This window comes from Drosophila pseudoobscura, chromosome X (assembly GCF_009870125.1).
Source record: "Drosophila pseudoobscura strain MV-25-SWS-2005 chromosome X, UCI_Dpse_MV25, whole genome shotgun sequence".
NCBI lineage: Eukaryota > Metazoa > Arthropoda > Insecta > Diptera > Drosophilidae > Drosophila > Drosophila pseudoobscura.
Window position 1 is genome coordinate 27932941 of NC_046683.1, and position 20690 is coordinate 27953630.

Consider the following 20690-nt stretch of genomic DNA (forward strand, 5'->3'; position numbering starts at 1 on the left):
CCGCTACTCTTAGCCATTTCCCTCATAATCGCCGCCTTCAGCGAGCTTGCAAGTGATTCAAAAATGTCACACAAAGCACTGTGAATTTCGCTTCGATCCAATTCCTCAAGCTCGCCGTGAAACATCTCAAATTTTCCGATCAACTTCTCGACTTGCTCTTGCGTTACCACGAGCATGTAGTAGTCACAGTCCGACGACTCATTCTGCACAGCGGTAGCTAACATTTTCATTTTCTCGTCGACTTCCGTTGACTTAAGCTTCAAAAAAGACACCCTGTTTTGCTCACTGGTCATTGGGATTTCGTAATCAGCATTAAATTCCTTGGTAGCAGCAGCGTTAGCAGAAAGACCAACGTCTCTAGCGTGAAGATGATCGCAAAGAGTAACACAAGCAATAGACGACAATAACCGAGCCCAGCAAGCGAACAACTATGTACGAACTGTATATACAAAGGCGACCGGTGTAAGAAACGTTTCTTGCGGGAAGATTACCGAAAAGAGAAGCGCAAGCCAACAGCTATGTTCGTGCACTACCGAATATGCAAGGGAGGCCGGTGTATATATGTGTGGATAACTTATGTGGTTGATGACACTGGTTGAGATGGCAATTAGTTTAGATATTTGAATGCTATATTAGTTTGTGATTGCACTGATGGATTATTTATTGCACAATCACGTCGGGGTCACCAAATGTTAAGCTATTAAGCGTTTTTAATAACTGTTGCAATTTGAAGTTAATGAAAGTCGAGAGGCTGTTTATAATTCACAATTTATTTGCATATGTAAACCTACTTATCGCGTATGTACATATGGGGATGATTGGGTTAACGATTGATGCGAGGATGTTAATCTAATAGCTGCGACGATTAGCTCAAGACTGCCCATGCAAGGGCTGACGGGCCAATCTGCCGGGCCCTATGCAGCAAGCTTAGACGCGAGCGAGAGCGTGTGATAGCCCGAGAGCGTTAGAGCTGCTCGGGGACGCTGTTAAGCCGAGTCCGAGAGATTGCACCATAAGGAGACGAAAGAATTCCGCTGCATGCGCATATGCGGTAGCAAATGATCTTTTGCAGTGGGGGCATTGGAAACGACAAAACCAAAATGCATTTCCTTTGGGAGGCACCACTGGCAATAATTTAAAATATTTAAGCTGCTTGACCCGACACTTAGTTTCTTAGTAAGTGTAGTGCCTCGAATATTAGTGTAACATCTATCTTTCCTGCATGCTCGCGTAACAGCCTTCTACTGGTTTCAGACGGGCCACTTGACGGTGCAGTGATTGCATCCAAGAAGTAAAATATATTTTCCTTTATTCACATAAGTACTTGCAAGTATACTTGATACTCTTCACCGAACTGCAGGACTCAACATTAATATGAGCATTGAATGTTTTGCTCAGCAGAGGTAAATATGGTACCACCCAACGATTGTCAATGTCGATGTATGCGTTACTGTTAGCTTTAATGAACGATTTTCCGCCATTTTCGGTACTTCTTCGACGATATATTGGATATCCGTCAACATGTGGTACCGTATCGTTTGTAAAATCTTTTAGAAAACACTACATTGTACTTGCACACTGTAAATTTTCCGTCTACCATGCACGATGATGAACGATTCAGATTCGATGTTTGTAGTAACAATATCAAATAGTAATTGATCAGTGGACGGATTTGGAATCTCTGCAGAAATCAAACTATCGATGTCTTCAGCACGTATTTTGTCGACGAACCTAATTAAAATGTGAGCATGAGGTAATCCACGCTTTTGCCACTCAACTGAATACATCCAACAACGTGTGAGGTTTTTGTTTAACCACATAACGTGGTAAGATAACATAATTATAAATTTCGTGAATATATTTGTCCGCACGCAGCTTCTGTTGATTATATCGCAAGAATCGTAGTCGTTCACTCTCTATCTTCCCATACATCTGTACATGTCGACCATAAATTTTTGGCAAAGCTCACGACATCGTAAAATGGTGCTGTCTCGGCCGCGTCTAATCATCAAACTACACGAATAAAAATCCTTCGAACTAACGTTCCTATCTGTCTCGGCTCCTGCAATAATAATTTAAGATTTATTCTTTAATAACAAAATAGCCATGTTCTTAATAATGAATAAATTACCTGTTACGGGATCTCGTTGATTAATGTTTATACAATATCAGTCTTGTCCCTTCCAGAAAATTAGTGGATATTGGTGAGCGTCATATGAGCGATGGGTATCATTAATAAACTGAAGATCATTATTTATTCTCCGAATCACGATTTGTCGCGTAGCTGTACGGTCGCCAACCATGATTTCGTCAACAACAAGTGCATTCAATCTACGTATATGCTCTCCAGCTGGTGTTCTATCAGGATTGATGAGAATAGCATGACTTTCACTTTGTAGTTTGTGCATGTGTGATTCTAATAATTTCAATAATTCATTGTGCTCATTCAACAAAGAGTGCACGTTCGGAGTCCTCGCCACCCATAAAGCATTTTTGTAAAAATGTATGAGATTCGTTTGGAATTGGTAGCAATTCGCCCACTTTGTGATAAACTTTGCCTTTGATTTTGAAGGTGGAATTGTGGAAAGGTGGTCAACAATTGACCGTTTGCAGTAATATTGTTAACTATTTCTTTTGCTCCAAATGATGTCATTTGGAAACATGAATTGAATGTGCGAATTGACTTCAAAAACATGTTCGAATCTGGATCTGTACCGATAAGTAAACAGTGCAATGGTTCAGATGATGTTTCAATTTCGGTTATGTGTACTTCTCCTGATGAGCAAGACATCCCAACTGGCTCATTTTAAATTTGAGTGCATGACAACGCGGGCATTTATTTTCCAAAGTACCAATAAGCACTTTAGAATGAGCATAATATTTAACATCAGGCTCATACTGGAATGCTAGTCGAAGAAATAAATTTAATGTAAATGATCGTCTTTCGACTTTTTATCTGCGCGTTACTCTCCGTTCTAGTTGCCTCTGTTGATTTGGTTCATTATTGGCATTGCTCAAATGTATTAAATTCGCTGGTTACAATGTTTGTTGTTGAACTTCTCTGAAATGGCTCAACCGATTTTTTTTTAATTTTATTTGCTTTCGATTTTTTTGTTGGCCGATGCGCTCACGTAACCGATAAGCACACAATATTTCACGAAAATTGGTCGAGCCATTTCGGAGGAAATTAGTAAAAAAGCTTATGACACGAGAATTTTAAATATTAGATATTTGATTTATTGTTAATCGAATAGATAAAAAATACTGTTCGGGCCAGCCGCCGAAGAATGAATTAGGAAGTAAATTTATGCATTGTAATTGTTATTGTATGAAAAGAGTGAGCCGCCTATGTTTTGCAAGCATTGACGTTCTGCAGAGCTGCTGCGCTTTCCCGCTAAAGGGGCTCTCTGCCGCCGGCAATTCGGCAATTAACTTGCTGTGCCGCCGCCGTCGTCTTTTAATTTCATGCTAACACCTCTGCGCATCGGTTGCCTACCTCTTACCTATCTCGCCCTAGCAAGAAATCGGCTTCAGCTCAGCCACAAAAATCAAAAAAATATTATAAAGTTAAACCAAATTTCTTCTTTTATTTTGGAAATTAATAGGTGCCAAAAAAGCTTGGCATCTCAACCATTGGTAACCCCCCGACGTGATATAAAAACATTGCTTAATCGCATTCCGTTTATAACACATTAATTGTAAAATATTTTGTTGTTGGGTAGTTTAACTACCAACAAATACATTTGGTGCACGTTAAAAAAAGTGCAAATTTCAGTGAGAGTTCCGGTACTTTAAGCATCGAATCTCTCATTCTCTGCGCAGCTGCAGCCGCGGTTCTTGACTTTTCGTGTCTTCCATTCTCGCTCTCGCGTCTATACATCGTCACTTAAGCGGTATTTCATTTTCCGTTGCTGTGTCGAATTGCACAACGGTTAACATGAACATCGATCCGAATACAGGCTCGGGCGGAAATATTGTGATGGCTGATACCAGGCTGAGCCTTTATAAGCCTAAAGTGCAGTCATTATATGATCAATTGTACAGGCTTGGCGAATCCTTCGCGGGAAATAAAATCGACAATTTGACCGCCGCGGAATTCGAGGTGCGCATTGATATTTTGGCAGGAATTCGAGAGGAATTCAATAGGGCCCATTATATTGGAGGCTCTCGATCAAAACGAGATTGGGAGTGAGCTGCGCGAAAACTTCGATACTCTGTTCATATCATTGAAAGCTGAGTTGCTGGCTGCTGTTGAATTAAGCCAGTCACACGCCGCTGCCCGAGCCGGGGTCCCGTTAAGGCGGGGTTATAAAAGGAAACTGCGGCAACGGAGCGACAGCTTTCGCAGATGAGTGGTCGCGCGCGCACATTGAACCCCGCTAAAACGTAAAAGTGATACCCGGTACGGTTCGAAGAAGTGTAGTGAAGTGCATACGGAAGAAGAGAAACAGGCCCCGCCTGCCCCCAGAGTGAGTCTAAGTTAAGTGCTGATCCACATCTACTGGCGGAATCTAGGAGGGGAGTGCGAGACGTGGAGTGCGGACTTGAGTGGCGGGCCAAAGCAATCGCTGAGGTCAACTTGACCCAATCATTAGCCTCAACGCTGCCACACTCGACGAGAGCCCGTGCGTGGTGGAGATCCGTAGCTAAGTAAAATGTTCATATCTAGCCCTAATAAGTCCTAATATAACGCCATACGAATAAAACGAAACTAGATTACCGAAGATCAAGTCTTTATTATTTGTCGTTGGGGGCAACAATAAAAATACGTTGCAGCGAATCTGCCGACCGCTGAGCGAGCCCAGCAAACTCAAGCGGCCCAAAAAGTAGGTCCGTTACAACCGCTTGCATAGTTTTTTCGCATCTTCGCCAACGCAAACGCTAGAAGTTCGGATTTGGGATCGCGTCTTCTCTGAATTGATTGAGTTGATCAACTCACATTCTGGTCTCACTATGCGCGCACAATTCAAATAGATTAGCCCAAATTATTTATTCCCCGACACATCCGCATCCACCACAAAAATAATATATTCCTAAACTCTCAAGTTCCGTCTAGAAAAAGCGACATTTTTTTTATTTTTCCTTTTCCCTTACATTTTAAGTGAGTTTCAAGCAACTAATCAATAAACATAACAAATTTGGTGATCAAGCTTACCCATTTAAGCGGGATAACTTAACTTGCATTTTTGGGCGCTATACTGTTTCCCAAATTAACTTTACATTTTTTATCCATACGTTACTTAAACACTAATTAAAATATCTTTTTCGATTATAAGTAGTTATTGATCTTCTTTTTTAAGGAGAACTTAAATTAACTTTAAATGGTTCAGATAACATGGGAAATCAAAAAATCAATGAGAATAAGTTCAATGGGACGCTAATCTGATGACGCCCAGTGTTAGTACATTTTAATAGATTGTCATCAATTTTGGACAACATAACCTCCATTTAATAGTATGACGATGTCAGTCCAATTGGTAAAGATTAATATCAAATCTCCGTAAGAGGTCTGTTCTTAACCTGTTCTTCTTAAACGTAACAGAATTTTTTAGAATAATAGAATTTTTCTTTTTCTATTTATCGAAGAATTTAATTTTCAGCATTTTACGAAATTCTCAATAACTCTTTCCTCGGCTATGGACTATAATAACAAAAGCAATATGAGCACATTATTTCCATCTTACTTATTTTTCGTGCTTGGCATATCAATATTTTAAACAGCTACCCGGTATAAAAAGCTTACTTTTATATGGTTTTAAGATGTTATTTAATTACAAATTTTTAATGTGTCTTTAAAAATAATTACAATTATGTTACAATTATGATTATTTAAACAGCGATATCGTCCAATTTACTTGCAGTATTTATGTTATATTGATAAAGTGTTGTTTTAGATATCCTCGATAGCGTCTCCGTCGTTTCTGGGGTTGATGATATCTATGCGATTTACTATCTTCGGTCATAGGTCCTTAAGAATGGCACTTTTCGCATTTTTTAGTTTGTCAAGTCGTTTCAATAAATGGTTATTAGCCGTCTCGGCTTCTTCCAGTTTTTCCAAAACTTCACGGTGCTGTCAGATTTTGAGAAATATGTATATTCAATAAAAAAATATGTATGTTTGTATATGTATGTAAAATTGTATTTGTATTTGTATATATATATATGATATTTTATATCCAATTTTAATACTTTAACGTTCTATTAAAAAGATTCGTATGTATAAGCCATAGGTTAGGTTGAGGCGGCTGCCGGACTCGCTCGGAGCCCGTCACACTTAGGCCGGTTTCGGCCCGCAAAAGCCATAGCATGACACCAAAATAATTACAGCCAAACAGTGTTTTAATATGTCATACTCAGCTCAAATGACACAACCGCTATACTAAGAGAAGTTTCTTACTTAGAATCTACTTTCGATGATGGACTCGCGCGGTTTTTTTTTATATACCCGATAATTCAAATGAGTATAGCGGTATATTAGATTTGTGGTGAAAATGGATGTGTGTAACGTCCAAAAAGAAGCGGACGAAAATCTGAGGCATCCACACATCTTAGAGATTATTAAAGCTAGCGTAAACAAATTTGGTATCCACACTTCTATTAGATCTCACTATAACAAATGTATTTCAAAACTTCGCCCCTTCCCCTTCCGCCACCACAAAGAACGAAAATCTGTGGCATCCACAATATTGAAGATACGAGAAAACTAAAAACGCACAATCATAGAGTATACCCATATCTATCAGATTGGCGAATCTGGATCATATCGGATCATTTTTATAGCCAAAAGGAACAAATCAATTTACAGTGGCTACGCAGAGCCCGACAACATGTTCAGACACGTTTTCTGTCTCTCTCACACGCACTCTTTGTCGTGTAGTTTAATATTTTCGAGTAGATTAGACAACAAAAATGTTGCGTGACGTATTCTCTTCTGCCCATTTCTCAATTAGGGAGAGCATTTTGTTAGAAATATTGACACAAAGATTTATTTCATTAACGGGACTACTAACATAAATTTGGACGTCATCAGCATATAAATATACTTTACAATTAGACAAGACACTGGGTAGATCATTAACATATATGGAAAACAGTAAGGAGCCCAGTACTGATCCCTGAGGGACCCCCGTGTAAGAACCCTAAAAGTGACAGCATGTGTACCGGATACTACTGCCTGCAATCTATTTGTTGGGTACGATTTAACAAAATTGAATGCAGTCCTTGAGAAGTTTAATAAGTTGGTCAGTTTTCTGCAAAGAATATTATGGTTGACTGAGTCGAACGCCTTACTGTGGTCGAGAAGTGTTAAAAACGTAACCCAGTTCTTATCTAGTTGCTGTCGAATATCTTCGACAATATCCGTTAAAGCGCTTATACAACTTATTTTATATAACTTCTTTTAAAAAATCAAAGCGTAGTTAAAATTTATTCTGAACTATAGACTTGTAGCTATTTGGTCAAAGGTGTATATGACGTTTAATTAAATGTACTGGTTTAAAATAACTGTGGAAGTTGACCTTTGGAAAAGTTTTGCTTAAAGAACATATTGCTTTGTTTGGTGGGGTGCATCTTGTGAGACGGTTGCGATCTGGCTTCAATTGTTTTTGATAAACATTCTCAAAGGTATTGTGAATTTGGATGCTCAAAATGATCTGCATATGGCTGCCGAAATTAAAAGTCTGGCAGGCTCCGTTTTTCTTTTACTTTTGCGGATTACGTTTTCATCCAAAATGTTTCGTTTTCGTTTAAAGGTTCTCCAGTTTTCACATATTTTTGCTGTTTGCACCAAAACGAAATTTTGTGTTGCCCTGGCCAATTTTTTCCGACCCAATTTTGAGGTTTGGTTAAAATAAAATTATTTTTAAGGAAAGAAAAAGTTAAATCACCCTGATATAGGTGTCAAGTTTATGTTCATGCATCTATAAGTCATCTTTTTTTTCCTTTTGCAATTAAGGGTCGTTTCGTTGTACGAAACGAAAATGTTTTCGTTTTGAAAACGAATAAATCTTGCGGAATGTGAAAACGGGAGCCTTAATTTATGTTTATTCCAAATCGGAAGTAAATCGGAAAACTTTTGTGAATGTGAAAAACGGAGCCTGGCTGAGTAATTTAATTTGTAAAAAATGTCGATCCCAAGACGAACCATTTTTTCAGTTCGGTGCAACGAGAAGGTCGCTACCATAAAGTCTATTGCGGTTGAAAATTACATATTTTAAAATAAATTTAATAATAATGATTATTCCCAAGAACAACACAAAGAAATTCAAAGAAGAATAAGAACATTTGTAAGCGCATTGCTGCAAAAATGGAAAAAAATGTAATAAAACATTGTCACATTTCGAAAAGTATAACAAGCAGTGGTTAGATGGCGACTGTATATTAAAGGTGCAACCGGAGGAAGATGTATATCCAGTGCACTGTGCGCCAGCGACCCCATTTTTCGACGTTAATTCGAAAAAATGCATGTCTTAATTTAAATTTAACATTTAATTAGTATATACATTAATTTAAAAAAAAAAAATGCATCCCTGGCCTTTTTGCAACGTTTTAAAGTCAGCTGTTTGATAAGCTGCAATCGATAGTAAAAAATTCGGGAAACTGTTTACTTTGAGAGCTTACCAAATTGAAACTAAGTTCAAAAACTGAAATCAAAGTAATGGAAAAGAAAGGCCAGGGTATGTAGAGTTATTATATTGAACAAATTTGTGCTCATGTTTTTGAATATGTTTTTATATTGTATATATTGTAGTGCAAACTGTGTATAAAATAATCCTAAAACTCGTTTTTGCGCCATTTTGCGCCGGTGTGCGCATTTTAATTTATTTGTTGGTGAGGTGGAGTTCACTTATGAAAAGCTGCTCAGTATTTACATTGAGAATAATCGAAGCGCCGCAGCACTTTCGAGTTGGATTTTCGAAGAACTGAAGGCATACAAAATAAGAACGGAGAAAAAGGATGAAATAAATAATGAAGTAAGGAGCTTTTATCTACACGATTTTGTAGGCGAATCAAACTTGAATTTGTTAAAGAGACTAAAGACCATATTATCGAAGAAAAAAAAATTTGGACGATCAAATTAAAGATTTATCTTCATATGTCTGCACAGTTATAAATGGAAGAAACATAACAGTAAAATATATATAATATAAAATCTGCATATGGCACTTTTAGACGGGAAAGTTTTGAACATTTTGACTGAAACTAAATCTGGCCAATTATGTCCCATCTGTGGAGCAAGTCCAAAAGATTTCATGGAAAGTGGAAATATGGATTCACCGAAATTTAAGCCTAGACGTAGAACATTACAATATGGCATGAGTCCACTTCACGCATGGATTCGATTTTTTGAGTTTTGGGTGGAAATATAAAGGATCCATTGCCGAAAGCTGTTATTGAACTTTTAGAAACACCATGTTTTGAAAATATTTTTTATAAAAATAATGCTTCCCTAGAAACTGATACTTATTCTGGTATGTGTGAAAGTGACGAATCGGATTCCGATAATGAAAATTCATTTTCAATAGAAATAGGTGTAGAACAAGATTAATAATAAATTCGTTGTACTTTGAAAAACTTCTACATTCATCCCCCTCTAAGTATTAAGTTTAAGTGTAAAAATATTAATTTTTAAGAATTTTAATAACATATAATAATAATAACATAATAACATATAATAAAATATTCTATCATAATGGACTACGTGTTAAAAATCAATATTAGCGAATCTTTTCTTTTATGGGCGTTTGGTGTGGGCGTGGTCGGATCGGTTTAAAATTAAGATATATATATATACATATATACACGTCGATAATATTTTATGTACAAAATTTGAAGTCTCTAGCTTTATTATTTTAATTTACGTCAAAAAATGGTCTGGAGAGCAGAGCAGACCCGGAGATCCCGAAAGAGGGGGCCTCGTGCGAGGAAGACAACCCGGCGTCGGATGCGGCGTCCATGATGTCGGACGACATCTTGGATGACTACGCGTTCGACGAGAGCGACCTAGCCAGAGGTCTCAGCCACATCGTTGTCGGGGAGGAGCCGGAGTCCCCTGACAGCGATCTAGAAGCAACAATGGTGGAGGCGAGCCTCAGGAATGTCGTTGACGCTCCTGCAGCTAAACCTCCACCATTGTAAGGCAGTATGCGCTGCTCTACTGCCTTACACCTGGCCAAGGGTGGAGCCGACATAGTCCTCATTCAGGAGCCCTGGGTCCTCGGAAACAGGGTCTCCGGTCTGAGGACTTCTGACTACAAGCTATACGTAGCTGAAACCGCAGGTAAAATTCGTACCTGCATTCTTGCAAAAAGAGAGTTGCACTTATTTTTGCTCCCAAATTTCAGCAATGAAGACCACACCGCAGTGAGCCTCGAAGGCCAGGAGCGCTCACTGAGGATCTGATCCGCATACATGGGGCATGAACAACCAGACCCCCCTCCACACGCACCTCTTCGGGCTCTACTCGCAGACTGTTTGGCCATGGACATCGTCCTAATTGTGGGATGCGACGCTAACGCACATCACTGTCAGTGGGGAAGCACTGACACAAACGAAAGAGGTGAGTACCTTTTCAGTTACTTACTGACCACTCAGATGGTCTTATTAAACCGGGGTAGTGATCCCACCTTTATTATTAAAAACCGCAAGGAGGTCCTGGACCTCACGCTTGCCTCTCATGAGATACAGCGTAACATTGTATCCTGGAGGGTCCTGGAAGAGCACTCCTTCTCGGACCACAGGTACGTGGAAACTGTCTCCTCCTTCGCAGTACCGAAACCAGTCCGTTTCCGGAACATCAGGCGGACAAACTGGACTCGGTACTCTGATTACCTCTGTCGTGTTCTCCCTGAGCCCCCATCTGAGGAGGAGTTCTCCACGGAGGCCACGACTCGTCTTCTTAAGATCTTTACCGACGCCTGCAATAAGGCGCTCGACAAAGCATGCCCCTCTGGCAAGAACAGAGGCCGGAAGAAACCTGAATGGTGGAATCCAAAACTGGGTGAACTCCGGAAAGCCTCCCGGAGACTCTTCAATAAAGCTAAGGCTGAAAACGTTGAGCAAAACTGTGCCGAATACAAGGCCAGTCTGTCAACCTACAACAAAGAACTTAGAAAAGCCAAACGCGCCTCCTGGCGTAAGTTCTGCAGCGAAATCGAGAGTAACTCAGAAGCCTCGCGCTTGCGCAGAGTTCTCTCGAAGACAACACCCACCCTGGGCTACTTGAAGAACACCGACCAGTCGTGGACTACGTCCAGCGATGAGTCTTCTCCTAAATATCCACTTCCCTGGCTGCGATGAAAACAGACCCAACTACCTCGCGCCTCCTTCTGTCGAATCAAATGCCATCCTGAGACTGCTAAGCCTGACACCTGGCTTCAGACCAAAGTCGTATTCATACCCAAGGCAGGCAAGCCCTCGCACACTGCCCCAAAAGATTTCAGACCCATAAGTTTATCGTCTTTTCTTCTAGAGGCGATGGAGCGGCTCCTGGGGCTGCATCTCACGGCGTGCATTCCGCCCAGTCTGATCTCAGACTCCCAGCATGCCTATCGGAAGGGAAGATCCACCGAAACGGCCCTACACTCGATTACATCGATCATCGAAGCGTCCCTTAACTTTAAGGAGTACACCCTAGTAGCCTTCCTCGACATAGAAGGCGCCTTTAACAACATCCTTCCGACCGACATCACGGGTGCACTGACGGATCTGGGCGTTGACTCCAGGACGGTGAGCCTGAGCGATCAGATGCTACAATGCAGGACGGTTGAGGCATCACTGGGGACGTCAACGTGCACCAGATTTGTCAGCAGAGGCACACCGTAGGGCGGAGTCCTCTCGCCCCTTCTATGGAATGTGGCAGTGAACACACTGCTGCGGGAGATAGAGGGGGGTGGCTGCCGTGTGGTGGCGTACGCGGACGATGTTGCCATAGCTTTCTCCGGAAAATTTCCGCAGACGTTGTGTGAGTGCATGACAAGTACTCTCACGAAAATGTCGAAATGGGCAGACAAATGCGGGTTAGGCGTCAACCCGTCTAAAACGGAACTGGTGCTTTCACTAGGAAGTACAAAGTTCCGGTACTGATTCCCCCAAGACTATGTGGGGAAACGCTAGTCTTCAGCAACAACGCCAAGTATCTTGGCCTAATCCTCGATAGAAAGCTCGATTGGAAATTGAGCATAGAGGATAGAGTAAAGAAGGCCACAGTGGCCCTCTATACTTGCAGGAAAGCCATCGGACTAAAATGGGGAATGACCCCCTATATAGTTCGGTGGCTCTACACCGCCATCATACGACCAATCATGCTCTATGGAGTGGTGGTATGGTGGCCAGCCTTGGACAGAAGGACATGCCTCAATACACTCAGCAGAGTTCAACGCATGACAGAGCTATGCATAACTGGCGGGCTACGCACTACTCCAGGGGAAGCCCTGGATACTGTGCTGGACCTCCTCCCTGTGGATCTCATGGGAAAGAAGGTGGCAACACTTTCCGCCCTCAGAATGAGAGAAGCCAGACTGTGGAAAGCATCCGCGGTTGGGCACTCGGGAATCCTGATGAGACTCCCGCAATTACCAGAGAGGACAGATTACTGTATTCCTAGTGATCACCTCTCGACGCCCTTCCAGGTATCAAACCCACCTAAGGAGGACTGGAAGATGGGCGAACCAGGACCTGCAAATGCGGTCCACTTCTACACTGATGGCTCAAAGCTAGACGACCGCGTGGGAGGCGGAGTCTACTGCAGCGAGCTGAACATCAGTCATTGCTTCAGGCTCCCGGATCACTTTAGTGTGTTCCAAGCGGAGGTTGAAGCCATCAGGGAGGCCATTTCGATCGTCTCCAAACTTCTTCTAGATACGCACTTAGTGTGCGTCTTCTCGGACAGTCAAGCAGCTATCAAAGCTCTAGGCTCAATATCGTCGAACTCAGCGACTGTAAATGACTGCCGCAGGTCTCTGCACGAGATCGCAGAGCAGTTAGATCTCTTCCTTGTATGGGTCCCCGGCCACAGGGACATCGAGGGGAACGACGCCGCCGACGAGCTAGCCAGGCAGGGTACTACGATTCCTCTCCTATCGGAGAGGGAGCAAGTAGCGATGCCCTTGGCTACGTGCAGGCTCCTAACGCACGAATTGTTCGAGCAAAATGCCAATAGGAGATGGCAGCAAACCGTTTCCTGTAAAGTGTCAAGATTGATATGGCCATATCGATCGAAGAAGCGCTCAGCAGAGCTGTATAAACTCAGCAGAGCACAGTGCTCTGCAGTTACTAGAGACATTACGGGACACTGGCAGATCGGCACTCATGCCTCTAGACTGTCAATCCCTCATAACGACTTCTGCAGGAGTTGTCGCAACGAGGAGGAGGAGGAATCGGTCCCCCACTTCTTCTGCCACTGCCCAGCCCTTGGAAATCGCCGTCTTCGTATTCTCGGGGCCGCTTTCCTCACGGACATTTCGGACCTGTCCGAAATCAAACCAGGGACCTTGTCCAAATACATCCAAGCCACCGGATGGGACTGCCCTTAACCTGCAGTAGTATGCTCTCACGTTTCGGGCAACGCGAAGGGGCACATGCCCATGCGGCAACACAACGGACCTTTTATAGGTCCAAGTGAGCTTGGGGGCGGGAGGCTCTTATCCCCCCCCCTCCCGGCTACCGCCTTAACCTAACCTAACCTAAAGTCCTTTTCAAAGGACGAAAACTCCACAATAAAAGCCTCGAAGGAAGTAGGTCCATCAATAATGAAAATAAGTGATAAAATTGGTAAAACTAGGTGTGTTCTGAGTGATTTCATAAAGAACGGGTCAAATTATGGCAAAAAAATAAAAAACCGAACCAAAATTGTACTTCCGAGACCTCTATGAGATCTCATCTGCGAGCCGCATCTAAAAAACACGCTTAAAACTCGATTTAAAAATCTAAAACTGTACTTTAAGCTACTGCTAAAGTAATAAAACATATTTTTTCGAAGACTCCACACCATAAGGGACTGTAATTAATAAAAAAAACCCCTTAACTTTGTTGCATATTTGATAAACTCGACTTACTGAAAAATCAACTGGTTCACGCCGTTTTTAGGATCTTGCTCACCTCTCGGAAGTAGCAATTTTGGTTTGGTTTGATTTTTGAGAATTTATTCAATGTCCGGTCGCGACCACATCCAAAATAAACAATTTTTCAATGTGAATTGAATGTCGTATTCAAGTGTCGCATTTTTTGAGAGCGGAAATTTGAGTTATCTCAATTAAATTTTTTTCCTCAATCTTCTTTGATGAATATTGCTATTATTATACCCGATACTCAAAATGAGTATTGGGGTATATTAGATTTGTGGTAAAAGTGGATGTGTGTAACGTCCAGAAGGAATCGTTTCCGACCCTATAAAGTATATATATTCTTGATCAGCATCAATAGCCGAGTCGATTGAGCCATGTCTGTCTGTCCGTCCGTCCGTCTGTCCGTCTGTCCGTCCCCTTCAGCGCCTAATGCTCAAAGACTATAAGAGCTAGAGCAACGATGTTTAGGATCCAGACTTCTGTGATATGTCACTGCTACAAAAATATTTCAAAACTTTGCCCCGCCCACTTACGCCCCCACAAACGGCGAAAATCTGTGGCATCCACAATTTTAAAGATACGAGAAAACCAAAAACGCAGAATCGTAGAGAATGACCATATCTTTTAGACTGCAATCTGAATTGGATCGTATTATTATTATAGCCAGCATCAAGAAAACAATTTCATTTTTTCTCGCCCTGTCTCTCTCTAACACACACGTAGCATAGGCGGCTTTGCTTAGAGTAAAACAATAGCGCCTAGATCTCAGAGACTATAAAAGCTAGTGCAACTTCCCCCTTCCGCCCACGCAAAGGATGCAAATCTGGGGATATTCACAAATCTCAGAGACTATTATGGCTAGAGTAACCAAATTTAGTATCCGCACTCCTGTTAGATCTCACTATAAAACGTATATCTCAAAATTTCGCCCCACCCCCTTCCGCCCACACAAAGGACGAAAATCTGTTGCATCCACAATATTGCAGATTTGAGAAAACTAAAAACGCAGAATCATAGAGAATGACCATATCTATCCGGTTGCTGAATCTGGATCAGATCAGGTCATTTTTATAGCCAAAAGGAACAAACCAATTTGCACTGGCTACGCAGCGCCCGACGTCACGCACAGACTGATTTTCTGTCTCTCTCGCACGCACTCTTTGTCGTGTCGTTTTTTATTAGCGGCGTCTGCCGGAGGAGAGCCATACTGACTTAGTATCGGGTATAACTGTAGAGTTGCGGTGTCACAACGTTCCCCCTCGTTTTTTTTTTTAATTTATGCTAAATTGAATATCACAGGAGTCTAGATCTCGTAACTTCAAAATTGTGCTTTGTGGGGGCAGAAGGGGACGAGGCGAAGTTTTGAAATAAACTTGTAAAAGTGACATATTACAGAAGTCTGAATACAAAATGTGTTTGTTCTAGCTCCTATAGTCTCTGAGCAATAGGCGCTCATAGGGACGGACAGACAGGCATGGCTCAATCGACTGGGCTATTGATCCTGAACAAGAATATATACACTTTATAGGGTCGGAAATGCTTCCTTGTGGACGTTGCACACATCCAGTTTCACCACAAGTCTAAAATACCCCCTATATCAATTTTTAGTATCGGTTATACAAATAGCAAAATTCATTACAGAAGCGCCTAATTATTATCTGTAGTAATTCATTTTTGATATATTTCTCCCTCTTTCTTCCCGTCTTTCTCTCTACCCTCCTTTCTCTCTCCGAAATGTCTCTCCACCTCTTTTTCTCTCTAAAATCTCTCTCCCCCTCTTTCTCTTTTCGAAATCCCTCTCACCCTCTTTCTCTCTTCAAAATCTCTCTCCCTTTTCAAATCCGCAATCATTCAAATATTTTGCAATTGTTTATTGCTATCAGCTCCTTTGAAAATAGCTTACCTCACGTTGCAGCTTGCGGCGTTCCACTTTTAATTCTGATTCCGACTTCTCAGCGGCTTCTGCGGTACTTTTATATCGAATAACTTGCGTCTCAGAACGTGCTAAGCTCGATTGTAGATTAGCCATTTCTTGTTCAGCCTTTTGTAACTTATACTTATAGTCTGATATGATTTTGTTTGCTTCCCCTGCGGAATAAAACAGTGAATTCAACTTAGAGAATATTAATTAATTGCGTGCATACTTTGAGCCTCATAATCGTTGTCTTTACCAAAGGGACACGGTGACGAACTGCCACGCCTTACAATTCCTTCGCTTTTATACTCTTTAATCATTTTTTGCAGCTTCTGCACTTCAGATAGTAATTGTTGTTTTTCATCGCAAAATTTTTGTATTCTTACATCTGAAATACAACACAGTACATGAATTAATGCTTAAGGCATTTGATTTTCATGATGAAAAGACAATCACCTAAAGAACCCTGAACGGATGCCAACACATTAGCATTTTCAACACTGACTAGAGCTCGCTTGGCATCACTACCATCAGCATTTTCAATTGCAACAATCAGAAGACCCTGTTCTGCAATCAATGAATCTCGCTCGCTAAGCTGACCTTGAACTAATTTAAGCTCAAGAGAGGTACGATCTAAGTTTCGCTTAATAGCGTTGCAGTCACGCGTTTTCTCTTTAAACTCGCGCTGCAGCTGTGCGAATGCCTCTTGCATAGTTTCACATTTGTCCTTAAGCAATTTTACTTCGTACGTTTGTGAGGCACGATCATTGTCAAGTTGTGCATTTGTTATCATAGCTTTCCGAAAACGTTCTTCGACATCCTACAAAAAAAGTCATAATCACAGTATTAAGTCGAAAACAGAATTTGGCTACCTACTTTAAGCTCATATTTGAAGTCACGTAAGCTTCTACCTTCATCCTCCAAAGAATCTTCACTACTGCGTCGGGATGCCGTGGCTCGAGTAATATTTAATAGTCCGCCAAGAATGAGACGTGCAGGATGTGCTGAGATTGAGTCACTGCCGAAACTGGTACTCGAGTTTTGCATATCAAATACACGATCAGCATTTTGTTCCTGTTCTTTTTGTTGGCGTTCAAGCTCTCTCATACGTATCTCGCGAGCTTCAGCACGGGCTTGGCGGCGTGCGGCAAGGCGTGCTTCGGCCTATATCGAAATTAAATAGAATATTATAAGAACAGTATGACAGTAAATATTTTGCGATGTAAACTATCTAAAAACGAGCGGGAACGTGATGAGACACGGCTAAGGCCGCGGCTCTACATGTTTACCCGATACTCAGTCGGTATGTGTGTTGCTATCTCGCTTCCTTCTGCCAGAAAGCACACACTGCTTCAGAAAGAGTGAGCGAGAATGGGGAAATGAGTAAGCGCGTTTCGTAGCCACTGCAAGTTTATTATGGCTATAATAATGACATGATATAAACCAATAAATTGGCAATCTGGTAGATATGGTAATTTTCTATGGTTCTGTTTTTGGTTTTTGTCGTTTTTGTGGTTACCACAGATTTTCATTTTTTGTGAGGGCGGAAGGGGGTGTGGCAAAATTTTGAAACAAACTTGATCAAGTGTGATATCTGGAGCCCACACAAAAAATTTGGTTGTTTTAGCTCTTACAGGATCTAAGAAGACGGACAGATGGACAGTACAGGATGGACAGGACTCTTTGAATACCGGGTATAACAATAAAAACCGTAACTTTCAAATCACATTTTTTAATATAATTACTCCTTCAGTACATAGTACATAAAATACTATTGTTAATAATACTACTATACTATACTAATCAATTAACGTCGACTATGAATTCCATGTTTCTATGAAAACCTGTTTTTTAGTTTTAAAGCTTTCTAAGAACAACTCCAGTGAAATTAATACTTGTACGAGTACGATTTTTTTTGTTCTACGGCGAACTGTGCGGGAGCCATTGGATCCAATAGGATTAAATTTTTACTCATCCGAGAATATAATGCGTAACCACGCAGAATCACCCAAATTTTTTTTGTTTTTTTCGACCATTTTAATCGATTCTTAGACACTCAACATAATTATCGAGGTATATTAGATTTGTGGGGAAAACGCCCTGTCGATGTGTTTAACGCCCTGAAGGAAGCGTTTCCGACCAAATAAAGCATATATATTCTTTATCAGCATCAATAGCCGAGTCGATTAAGTCATGTTTGTCCGTCCGTCCGTCCCTATGAGCGCATAGTTCTCAGAGACAATAGTCTATTTTAAAGAACAATAACGGGGTAATGTTTAACTTTGTTGCCGGTGCATATTTTTCCATAAATTTTTTTTTGATTTAATTTTCAACTTGCTCTAATTAAAAAATTTTTTTTCCGCAAAGTAAAAGTATTACTCCATTTCTTGTTTACTGGGAGGAATATCGAATAAACTTATAATTTCTAAAGAACAACTGCTTAACGATTTATTTTGTGATCTCACATATGTAATGGATGAAATATATGGATCTGAAGAGGCTGCCAACATGTTGAAAATGTCTTGGTTTTGCTAAATTCGTGTTGTCTTGCACGTTTCAGATTCCTGTTTTTTTTTATAATCTTTGTTTCTCACTTCCTGGGCTTCCTCTGACATCTGTCTAATTGGTAGGCTCTAACCTTCAATTACAATGTGAACATGTGCCAGAATTGTATGAAGCGTGGAAGTTAGCCGTCGTACCAGGACAGGAGATGAACGACTTTCATCCTGGCCAACGAAGGCCCTAGCTGCAGGGCGTCAGGGGAAGGAATTGAGCAGAGTCTGTGGGCCGCCTCAATCCTGCTAGACTTCCAGCCAGCCAAAGCCGGAAAGGGCGCAGCCAAGGCCCCCAACAAGCGGCAACGCTCAGCGGAGGATCCCGCTAGTCAGCCAGAAAGACTAGAAAACAGCAAAGAAACTGAAAATCACCGCGTCGGTCGTGCAATACCCTGTCTGCAGCTACATATACCACAGCAGAGCCAAGTGAGAGAATCCAGCGCCAGAAGAGAGAAGTACAGCACCTGGAATTTCCGATCTTATAAAGAGGTATCTGTGCAAAAAATTGAAAGCTCGAGTGAAGACGCAAAGATTAAAAAACTCGCAATTATTGTCTTGTGCTGAAACAATTGCACCTCGCTTTCAATTCTTGGCACATACGTATGACATAGTAGAACTAGATTTGCATGCTGTAGTTAGAGTTGAGCATATATATTAATACATATATATATACCGCTAACCATCTTGGACGCAACACATATAACTCATTTAACTGCAATCGCTGTCACCCCTTCCCCTTTCTCGTTTTCGTTGTGTAAAATATATATGTAGTTGGGTCATTGGCCAAGCACGCATACTAATACGCAGCTGCAGCGGTGAATTTTTCGTTTCGCTCATTACCGTTGCTTATCGCTGTTCTTTTTGTTTGGTGCGCTTGATCCAAACAAACACCAAGTGACGCGCTACCCTGTTGTCGTCGGGTATATTCGTTTGGTGTCAGTAGGATCCAACTATCAATTAAGACAAAGTCGTGCTCCGCAAATCAATTTAGCGTCGATCGTCGTCGGTGCATACGTATAAACAACATCCAGTTTTCAGAAGTACAGTGGTGACTTTTTCGTTTCGCTTTCGCTCCTCACCGTTGCTTATCGCTGTTCTTTTTGTTTGGTTTTCGTTTACGCGCCAGCCAAGCCAAGCTTTACCCTAAATTGATCGGGTATATTGATTTTCAGCTCGTTGGGTACAACCACGAACTAGATACATAAGCACTTGAGCTACGTGACACAATACCCAAAATTTGTCGGGTATATTGGTTTTTTACCTCGTTTGGGTACAATTACCCATTATTTCATTGAGTGCCTCGGCATTGAATACGATTATTAGAAACGACCTTTCACCTTCAGTTGCTTGTATTGAGAATCAATATGACCTCAAAAGCCAACAAAATCGTCCTTGAAGAGCTGAAGAAAAAGCGCAGTTGCCGTTTTAAAGGCATTCGTTTATTAGCGGACCGTTTAGAAGCGGGGGATATTCCGCTGGTACTGACGGAGCTCGAGTGCAGACTCGAAACGCTGATGCGTAGCATTGACATGGCACGCGAAGAGAAGATTGAAGATATAGCCACTGACGATGAATTTGGAGTCGAGTTGGAAGAACTCTCAATTGTCACAAAGGCAAAATTAATGTCTCTCATTTGCGCCTTGAAGACAGCTGATGAGACAAAACCTGCAGTACCAGCTTATGGTGGCCCAACTCGTGCTCGCCTTCCGAAGTTAGCACTGCCGCAGTTCAGCGGCAACTTTTCGGACTTTAAAAACTTCATAGGTTTATTTGAGACTCTGGTTCACAATGACGAAAGCATTCCAATTATCTCTCTGGTGAAGCGTTGGGAACAGTTAGGGCTTTCCAAGTAACCGAGACCAACTACGAGAAAGCAATGGCTAGCTTAAAACGGGTCTACGATAATGATTGTCTGATCTTTAAAAATCACATTGATGCCCTATTTAGTCTTCCCAAAATGACCCAGCAATCAACATCGTCCTTAAGGAACCTTATCGATACCGCCTCATCCATATATGGTTCATGTCGATAGGCGATGATAAAAAGATCTCGAATGCGATGATTATTCATCTCGTCTTGAGCAGAGTCGGTCCGGTGACCAAAGAGAAATGGGAAGAACACTGCCACTTTGAGCTGTCTGTGAAAAGTTGCATAATC

The 20690-nt window shown here is 41.4% G+C and overlaps 1 protein-coding gene across 4 annotated transcripts in view; it reads right to left on the reverse strand.

Moving 5' to 3' along the window:
• Window positions 1-2316: 2316 nt before the first annotated feature.
• Window positions 2317-20690, reverse strand: part of LOC6899606 (leucine-rich repeat flightless-interacting protein 2) — a 59259-nt gene continuing 40885 nt past the window's right edge. The window contains exons 3-7 of one of the 4 annotated variants that reach the window (XM_033381724.1): window positions 16855-17142; window positions 16435-16798; window positions 16208-16366; window positions 15967-16151; window positions 2317-2358 (exon numbers count right to left, since the gene is read on the reverse strand). In XM_033381724.1, the coding sequence (XP_033237615.1) occupies window positions 2332-2358; window positions 15967-16151; window positions 16208-16366; window positions 16435-16798; window positions 16855-17142 (1023 nt within the window). In that variant the 3' untranslated portion in view covers window positions 2317-2331. Of the gene's footprint in view, window positions 2359-5041; window positions 6071-15966; window positions 16177-16207; window positions 16367-16434; window positions 16799-16854; window positions 17143-20690 lie in introns of those variants that run through there. The other 3 variants (XM_033381723.1, XM_033381722.1, XM_033381725.1) reach the window with 3 other exon arrangements.